At 33.3% G+C, this 10,860-nt stretch overlaps 1 protein-coding gene across 1 annotated transcript in view; it reads left to right on the forward strand.

Moving 5' to 3' along the window:
• LOC110461916 (putative uncharacterized protein DDB_G0282133) overlaps positions 1-7,784 on the forward strand; it is a 19,665-nt gene extending 11,881 nt beyond the window's left edge. Inside the window, exons 6-8 of the mRNA XM_021515687.1 lie at positions 1,102-1,318; positions 1,868-2,042; positions 7,777-7,784. Of these exons, the coding sequence (XP_021371362.1) occupies positions 1,102-1,318; positions 1,868-2,042; positions 7,777-7,784 (400 nt within the window). The remainder of the gene's footprint in view (positions 1-1,101; positions 1,319-1,867; positions 2,043-7,776) is intronic.
• Positions 7,785-10,860: the final 3,076 nt, after the last annotated feature.

Below are 10,860 nucleotides of genomic sequence, written 5' to 3' on the forward strand. Positions count from 1 at the left end.
ATGAACAGTATGATAGTAAAGATAAACCCCGTGAAAAGTAACAAAGTGAACAGTATCACAGTGAAGGATATCCCCGTGAAAGGTAACAAATAGACCAGTATCATAGTAAGGGTAAAACAGCCCGTGAAAGGTGATAAATTGAAGAGTATTACAGTGAAAGATAATCCCGTGAAAGGAACAAAGTGAATAATGAAATGAGGGATAACCGTATCAGAGGGAAGGATAATCCCGTGAAGGGAAAAAAGCGAACAGTATCACAGTGAAGGATAACCCCGTGAAAGGTAACAAATAGACCAGTATCATAGTAAGGGTAAAACAACCCGTGAAAGGTGATAAATTGAAGAGTATTACAGTGAAAGATAATCCCGTGAAAGGAACAAAGTGAATAATGAAATGAGGGATAACCCCCTAAAATATACCAAAGTGAACAGTATCAAAGTGAAGGATAATCCCGTGAATAGGAAAAAAGTGAATAATGAAATGAAGGATAACCCCGTAAAATATAACAAAGTGAACAATATCACAATAAAGGATAACCCTGTAAAAGGTAATAAATAGACCAGTATCATAGTGAATGATAGCCCCGTGAAAGGTAACAAAGTGAACAGTATTACATTGAAGGGTAACCCCGTGAAAGGTTACAAATTGAACAGTATCACAATGAAGGAAAACCCCGTGTCAAGTAACAGAGTGAACAGTATCACAGTTAAGGATAAGCCCGTGAAAGGTAACATAGTGAACAGTATTACAGTGAAATATAATCCCGTGAAATGGAACAAAGTGAACAGTATCACAGTGAAGGATAGCCCCGTGAAAGGTAACAAATAGACCAGTATCATAGTGAATGATAACCCCGTGAAATGGAACAAAGTGAACAGTATCACAGTGAAGGATATCCCCGTGAAAGGTAACAAATAGACCAGTATCATAGTGAATGATAAACCCGTGAAAGGTAACAAATTGACAAGGATCACAATGAAGCATTATCCCTGAAAGGAACAAAGTGAACAGTATCACAATGAAAGAAGACCCCGTGATAGGTAACAAAGCGAACAGTTACACAATGAAGGATAACCCTGTAAAAGGTAACATAATTAACAGTATCACAGTGAAGGATAACCCCGTGAAAGGTAACAAAGTAAACAGTATCACAGTGAAGGATAACCCCGTGAAAGGTAACAAAGTAAACAGTATAACAGTGAAAGATAACCTCGTGAAAGCTAACATAGTGAACAAGGTCACAGTGAAGGATAACCCCGTGAAAGGTAACAAAGTAAACAGTATCACAGTGAAGGATAACCCCGTGAAAGGTAACAAAGTAAACAGTATCACAGTGAAGGATAACCCCGTGAAAGGTAACAACGTGGACATGAAACATTGAAAGATAAGCATGTGATCAGTTACACAGGGACACATAACATTGCAAACTGCCAGACCGTGTAAGATAACACAGTGCCCGGTACCATGGTTAATGATAACCCTATGAACGACATCCCTGTGAACGGTAACACATTGAACAATAACATAATTAATGATAGCTTATATAACAATTACCCTATAAACGGTAACACAGTGAACAATAGCATAGTTAATGATATCTCAGTGAACAATAACCCGTGAATGGTACCACAGTGAACGATAACATAGTTAATGATGGTTCATAGACCAATAACCCTGTAAACGGTAACATAGTTAATGATAGTTCAGTGCACAATAATCATGTGAACGGCAACACAGTAAACAACATCATACAACGTAAGATAGTGAACGATAACATAGTTGATATTTACTCAGTGAACGATATTCCTTTGAACGTTAACATATTGAACGGTAACAAAATGAACAATATTATGGTTAATGATTACAGCGGGAACCTGTGAACGGTAATACAGTGAACGATTACACGGTAAATGATAACTTGGTGAACAATAACCCCGTGGAAGGTTACACTGTGACTGATAACATAGATGATGATTACTCACTGAACGATTCCTCTGTCAATGGCAACACAATGAACTCTAACCTTGTGAACGGTAACGCAGGTAACGATATCAAAATGAACCATAACACTTGTCATTGATAACACCATGATCGGTAACAAAGAGAAGATTAGCATATCGGCACTTCTCTTATTCATAGGTGTCATTGCTTATAGTTAATATATTTAAGCAACAATTACAAGGATAAGTTGTTTTCCCATTTACCCTATGCTCGCATATGAAACAATATGATCAGAAATACACAAAAAGTATAATAAAAAGTTGTGAAACAATATCACTAGAAATAGATAATGAAATGCCATATCGTTCATGCAAACTGAAGAACATTCTGCCTGAAACAGTAATATAACAAAGTGAGAAATATTCTTTGATTCCAGCAGTTTCCAGCAATGCCATATAACTAACTAGCGGTCTAAGGAAAGGTAACTCTGATACATAATATACACAATGTTTCACCTGCAAATATAAGACACAAACAAAAAATGTCTATGACGTCTATACAGGAAGTTGCAGAGCCCAAAAATAAATTATTATTTCGTTTTTTCAATCATTATTTCGTTAAAACGGACTATAATTTCGTTTAAGCGTTAAAATATTTCCAACAAGAAAATGCAGCAAAGCTGCTGGACACCAAACCTTTTTATGAAAACGATTTACTGACAGTCCATCAAACACGAGGGAACAGATCCTACATACTTGAATATATTTATTTCTAATTACATAAATTGTTAATGGCATACTTTTGTCGTTCAGAATATTCTGTTCACGCTCAATATCCTTAGATTTTGCACTATTGTCACTTTATAATTATCCCACAGCACGCAAATGTACAGTTTTAACTGCACGTTTAGGCATAACGTTAAAAAATCAACGATTTTGTTATAACGCCATCTTCTGAGAGAGGGAAGCCGGGACATGGAGATAATTTACATAAAAATAATTTTTATACCTTTTGCCAAAATTCTAGCGATTTTTGGAAATATTTCTTTTGACAATGTACCTTTTTGACTCTTTTGGATAAAACATCAACCGTCTTCTAGGTTAAAACGCCAATCGTAGCCCCCCGCCCCGTTGAATAATAGTTGTTACTTCTCGAGACTGCTACGAAGACACATTTTGCCATAACGTTGGTTTTTTTGTTGTTTTCACATTCGTTTTATAAAAATGTAATAGATATATCGTATTGAACGGGAAAACCAAGAAATTTTCTATTTCTTACATTTTTTGACGTCATGCGGCGCAAATATTGCTACATCAGTAAAGCGCGGGAATGTGTAACGTAGTGTTTGACGCCAAGTTGTAATGACGTCACGCTTGACAACAAGACAGAGCGCCATTTAGAATGGGTTTTAATTGCAATTTTGCTTTTTGCTAGTATTATCTGATAAGATTTCCAGACACAAATGTTATTAATTTATGCTGCAAAAGTTGACAACACAACCACTTATATTCTGCCGTCACTTCATCTAAACTTGAAACTGAAAAATCTACGCAGACAATATAATGCACCGTTCAGATTGGACAACACTAAGAGTGACATTTTTACTTACCAATATATAATATTTCGTTTATCTTCACTGCATTAAACGTGTTTTTATCAAATGGAGAATTCACGATATTTCACTAGAACACTGTACTAAATACCGATACCGTAAGGTTTACCATCATATTTTTGTAGACAGTATGCGGCCTCAATTTCCCAGAAGGCTTTCAAGCAATGGGGAAGCACCGGAAGTGGACAAAGTGTCACAGACAGATATTACACTTGTATTTATTATCACAGACAGGTAATATACTTGTATTTAGTATCACAGACAGATATTACGCTTGTATTTATTCTCACAGACAGGTAATATACTTGTATTTAGTATCACAGACAGATATTACACTTGTATTTATTCTCACAGACAGGTAATATCCTTGTATTTAGTATCACAGACAAATATTACACTTGTATTTATTCTCACAGACAGGTAATATACTTGTATTTAGTAACACAGACAGATATTACACTTGTATTTAGTATCACAGACAGGTATCTCTATCACATCTGAATTTACTATCACAGACAGGTATTACACTTGTATTTAGTATCACAGACAGGTATTACACTTGTATTTACTATTACAGACAGGTTACACATGCGAGTACATTGTACTTTAACAAACATCTACAGTAGGCAAGTTTACTTCGCTGTACTAAAATACACCTAGCAATAAAACATGCTAATAGCAGTTACAATAACGAATGGTTTATACACTGTAAACTACTTGTTTTACATTACTGTCTGTTTTTATTCTGTATACTATTTGTATCTGTTTGAGGATAAAGTCCTGTACATGGTCTGGCGAGGTATATGAGATATAAATCAATGGGTCTTGAGACATAATGAGTTATTAAATGCTTCTTCACATTTAACTTGTCTCAAAGCCAATTGAAGTTAAATTTACACTATCAATTCAACAGAACAGAACTTGTTTTAATGTATAATTAGTAAAATTTTCATGATTTTTTTTTAATTATTTTTAAGATATCAGTCTTGTGTAAGTGTAAGATAAATATCTGTTATGTATAAATTACAACTTTAGAATAATACAAAATGTAAACACATATATTTCAAACTGAAACTTTTGAAGAAAAAAAAAGAATCTGAAAGCTATAAGAAGGTATGCATCTGCACACATTTTCTGTCTTACTCATACATGTATGCAAACTGTAAAGTTTATAGAAAAATAAACCACAGACCCTTTAGTAGATATATAATTATGTAGTAGGACGAGATATAGTGATAAATGTATTGCTGTCGCTGGGGCTCGAACCCATGACCTTTGGCTCTCTGGTCCAATGCTCTTCTGCTGACCTAAAAGGAAATTCCCTACGGCTGACACTTGTAAGACAACCTTATCAATGCACATCTTTTACATTTATATTTATGTTTAGTCCAACTTCAGAATAATGTAAATATTACTCTGTATTACTCTTTAAGTGTATGTATATATATACACTGTTTAGTGTATAGATTGCACATATTACCTCTCATAATAAACTCTGCAGACAACTACTCTTTACATCCTTAAATATGTGTTCTATATATATACATATACTCTGTATATCAACTTTTCACAAGAGGACTGATCGTGAATATCAACTTTTCACAAGAGGACTGATCATGAATAGTTCATATGAATTTTTTATTTCAATTTAAAACCTGTGAAATACCATATACTCTTGATGTGAAGTGAATGGGTTCCCTAAAAGAAATTTTGAAATATTTGACCCCTGTGACCTCAAATATAACTGAAGGTAATTTTTGTAAGCAAACTTTTTCAAGCTCCATCCAAGGGAGCTTAAACAGCCAAATATCATGATTTTAGGACTTTCATTTCTTCAGAAGTTATTTGATTTTTTGTTTTACTTATTTGACATCTGTCACCTTGATAGTAAGTCAAGTTTACTCTTGTATTTCAACCAAATGTACTATGAAGTATGCATCCTTAGACCTGGGAGTTTTAGATGTTATGCAAGAGGCCATGAGGACCTGTATCACTCATTTTTGTATGTAGCAAAATATCCTCATTAAAAAATATATTGAAGTTGAGACACCAGGCATAAACTCACATTGTACCTTCAGACCAGGTAAATAAATAAATAAATAATGAGAGATGTAGCTCCAACTTGCTACTGAGAAGCAATGCTAAAAATAGCTTTAATAGAACTATTGATGAAAGTATTTTGCAATGATTGCATTTAAAAAATGAAGGTTGGTGATACATGCCTGCTGGATGACTTGTTTTCATTGACAGTATATATCATATATCCTATATATCTTGACAAGAGAAGAAATAATGTTATTACTAAGATATTACGTTATATGAGGTGTAAAAAAAGAGATAAGAGAACATGTATAAAAGTGTACTAAGTGTGTACATGTATAATACCTGTCTGTGATCATATGTACATATGTAATACCTGTCTGTGATAGTGTTGTGCATGTGTAATACCTGTCTGTGATCATATGTACATGTGTAATACCTATCTGTGATAGTGTGTACATGTGTAATACCTATCTGTGATAGTGTGTACATGTGTAATATCTGTCTGTGATAGTGTGTACATGTGTATAATACCTATATGTGATACTAATTTCCATGTGCAATACCTTTCTGTGATAGTGTGTACATGTGTAATACATGTCTGTGATAGTGTACATGTGTAATACATATCTGTGATAGTTTGTACATGTGTAATACTTGTCTCTGATAGTGTGTACATGTGTAATACTTGTTTGTGATAGTATGTACATGTGTAATACTTGTTTGTGATAGTGTGTACATGTGTAATACCTATTTGTGATAGTGTGTACATGTGTAATACCTATCTGTGATAGTGTGTCCATGTGTGATACTTATAGTAGAGATGTGTTATAATTGTCTGTGATAGTAAGTATGTGTCCAATACCTGTGTGTGATACATGCATGTAGTATGTTTGTGTAACAAACTTTAGTGTGATAGTATATTCATGTATTATACCTGTATGTGATAGTTTATATACATGTGTATAATTACTGTGTGATAGTATTTTGTGTATAATAACTGTGTGTGATAGTATGTATGTGTATTATAACTGTGTGCAATAGTATGTATGTGTATAATAACTGTGTGTAATAGTATGTGTGTAATACATGTGTCATAGTATGTATGTGTATAATAAGTGTGTTATAGTATGTATGTGTATAATAACTGTGTGTTATAGTATGTATGTGTATAATAACTGTGTGTAATAGTATGTGTGTGTATAATAACAGTGTGTTATAGTATGTATGTATATAATGACTGTGTGTAATAGTATGTATGTGTGTAGTACTTGTGTGTTATAGTATGTATGTGTATAATAACTGTGTGATAGTATGTATGTGTATAACATCTGTGTTCGATAGTATGTATGTGTATAATAATTATCTTTGCTGTGATAGTCTATGTGTGTAATAACTGTGTGATAGTATATAGTGGTACATGTATAATAACTGAGTGTTATAGTATACTGCATAATACATGTGTGTGATAATAAATGTGTATAATACATGTATGTGATAGTATATTTATATGTGTAATAGTAAATACAAGTGTTATACCTGCCTGTAATAGTATACACATATGTAATACATGACTTTGACAGTATAATACACATGTGTTATATGTGAAATGTATGTTTACTCATTATAGATTTGGAATGTTATATGCTATATGATCATCAAACTTTGATGGAGATGCATCTTAACTGATGGTCACTGTTGTAGAGTTGATGTTATTGTGTTGAGAGAATGCCTTAATACAACTTTCAAGTTTTATGTACAGTTTGACATACATGCATTCACCATCAGTTTCATTTGGATTGAAATTTACCTTTAGCTAGCATAGGTATCATAATAGTTGTATGTTTTTGACTCCTTGAAATCTAATCAAGTGTATTCCTATCTAAGCTTTAACAGTGACTTTCCAAACATTTCATTTGATACATATTTATAGCCATTATATTTATTAGTATATGATTTAGGAGAATATTACAATCTATTTATTTAACTGCATATACATATACTAGAGTTGAATATGTACATGATTGTTCTGTCAGCTGTATATGAAACCAGATTTGTAGTTATTAAAATTCTGTAGCTGTGAGGGCACTGCCAACATTAGAATGATCTTTACAATTATGCATTGATCTACAAACTTCATACAATTTATTTCTATTATGTATCAAATCTTGTTTTTTTTGCAGGCTGGTGAATTTACAACACAGGAAAGTCACCAATGTGCATAGATGCTGTCTAAAGTGGTTACGATGTCATTATTTGATGATTGCTTCAATATTCACTCTTTCATTGTAAATGTAGCAACCAATAAATTATGTGACATTAATCAGAAGTCTGTTGTTTTATCTATTGATACTTTATAGGATTATTTGGGACTATTTCGTCTCTTTTTATGCTCCCCGAGCCATAAAAAGGGCCATAACTTCTGACTTGCTGAAGAGTCTCAGCAATGAAATTTTAGTGATATACATGTATGTGGGATAGTAAGGCAATATATATGTTACATACCACTATTTGGTCCCTATGCCTGGAGGTCAAGGTCACATTTAGGTCATAGGTCAAATTCTTTTTCAGGGCACTTCTGATTTGATGAAGATAACTCAATATAAGTTATATATGCAAGATTGTTAGGCGGTATATTATGTAGTACCACTATGGGGTCTGTATAGTCAAGGTCAAGGTCTCATTAAGTTCAAAGGTCAAATAATTCTTACCCTGTATACCTCCAAAGGCAAGTGTTGTGCAGAAGGAAGACAAGCTTTGTTGCAAACCTCTTTGGTTGTTCATTCACTTTACACAGTTACGTACGTAAACTCAGAGATAATAATAGTGCCAGGCATGATAAATTTCGGGTAAAGTTACATGTATCATGCAACCTTTATTCGAGTCCCAAATGACTTTTTTGGGGAGCACAATCCATCAGTTTTAGTGATTTTCTTATTTCTTTATATGGTAAAATATTCAAGTATTGATGGAGGAATATTTACCATACAGTATACAGGAACAAAGGCTCAAGTGACCTAAACACTTTTCTTCCAAACTTATATTGTTTTTTAAATTCTTCTTAGGAAGCAGTGAATTCATGCATTTCTTTCAAACTTACATAGAATCATCATTGGTGGAAGAGGTTATCAAATTGTAAATTTCGCATTCCTGCCCCATTCCCTGAAGTGACCAATGCTTCAGAAATCTTCTTCTCCAGATTCAGATGTACTAGAATCAACACTCTTTTGTGAATGAAAAGATGCTTAGGTGCTTTGTCTAAATTGTAAATTTCAGGAAATAATTCAAACTTGGTTTGATTAGTAATGATGACAGCGATATAAGGAAATAAGATCCTACCTTGCCCCTTGGGCTGGAGGGACAGGGTTCAAAAGGGGAAAATTGACTAAAATTTCAAAACGCCTCTTCCTCGGACTCAGATGTACCAGAATCAAAAGTACTTAATAAATGAAAAGGTCCTTTAAGTTGATTTATCTTCATGTAAATTTATTTACTCCTGGTCATCAGTTCTCCCTTTGGGAAGCTGAGGTAAAGTTTACTAGACTCTATACAGAAAAATAGCACTTTTTTGTATATTTTGTCAATTTTAAGCAGGAAATAATTCAAATTTAGTTGGAAAAAGTGTGATGAGATGGCAATTACCAGTAGTTGTTATGAGAAAATAGGATCCTGCCTCCCTCCAGAAGCTGGAGGGGTGGGGCCCAAAAATGGAAAATTGGCTAAAACTTCAAAAGTCTTTTTCCTTGCACTAGAATGTACACTAGAATCTTATTCTCCACATGGATGAAAAGGCCCCTATCTGCTTTATCTGAATTGTTATTTTTATTCTATTTTTCTCTTAGGGAAAGTAAAGTTTACTATTGCTTAAACAAGTATAAAGGAAAGAACACTTTTTGTGTTCAATTTGTCCACATTTAGCAGGAAATAATTAAAACTTGGTTGGAATAATTATGGTGAAATTGAAATTAGATGGTTTCAGAAAGTAAGGTACCTAACAGCTACCCAAAAGTAAAAACAAAAATGGCTAAATAATAAAATATTACTTTTCATTACATACCATTGTTTAAACATGCATTATGTTTGGATCAATACCATTAGTCTAAAGTTTCACCAGTGTACTTAACTTCAGCAATATAATTATCACGCATTATTCAAATTAGAATCTATTATCATTTTGCTATAAAGTACATCAAACCATTTAGATCAGTTCTCTGATATTCTGAACCTAACACATATTACATTGGGTCCTTTTCTTCATGTAAAGACATTATAAAAAAAACCAACACATACCTGCTCTAAACTATATATGGTGGGAATGCAAAACATGCGTAATTTCTGCACAACTGCATGGTATAATGCAATTCCTGTAGGAACTCTTATCTAAATCAGAGATTAATACAATATAAATCTCTGTTTTAGATAGACTAAGAATTCCTACAGAAATTAGGTATAATGTATTTCTAAAGGATACATACAGTGCAGTTTCCATACTTGCCGACAATCCGAATTTTGGAGGGAGACAACTAATTTTGGACCCTTGAATTTTAACATTGTTCAACCAGTGAACTTGTTAAGTTACTATTTTCAAATTCTGAGATCTGATTATTTCATTTGAGAACTCAACATATTTCAGTGCTAGAAGTCTGGATCCAATGCACTGTTATCTTTATTTTATATATCATAATTAAGTTACATCCAAGACATCTATAATGTAAGTATTATTTATTAAAGGTGGTCGATGTTGGGATCTTAAATAAACATAATTTAGCGTGTGTTGGCAGACGAGGCTACATGTAGTACCCGAGGGCGCACTGATTCATGCAGGCTCTCGTGTGCATACTCGAGCTGTACATACTGTTGTTGTTGTTGTTTTGTGTGGTTTTTTTAATAGTTGCTTATTTGTTAGTTATGAAATTCATAAAAATAGTTAAAAGATGTAATGTACCTGTAATATAAAAAATATTTTTCATTAATGATGCTACATCTATACTCATGTAGTTAATATAGCCATCAATATCTCATGCTTCATATGCTTAACTTGTATTTTTTTTTTTTTATTTATGTTTGGTATTATCTTCTGAAGTCTTTTCCAATGCGAATCTCCGTACAGATCAATATTGGTTATTATCATCTTTATTCACCCCGATCCACGTTCCTGTGTCCCCAATCTGTTTATATACTGCCTACCCATATGATGATTCGCACTCTCTCTATCACTCGACCATACCTCTTACTTTTCTGCACTCTTCTCTAATACATATCCCCCC

This window comes from Mizuhopecten yessoensis, unplaced genomic scaffold (genome assembly GCF_002113885.1).
Source record: "Mizuhopecten yessoensis strain PY_sf001 unplaced genomic scaffold, ASM211388v2 scaffold207, whole genome shotgun sequence".
Taxonomy (NCBI): domain Eukaryota; kingdom Metazoa; phylum Mollusca; class Bivalvia; order Pectinida; family Pectinidae; genus Mizuhopecten; species Mizuhopecten yessoensis.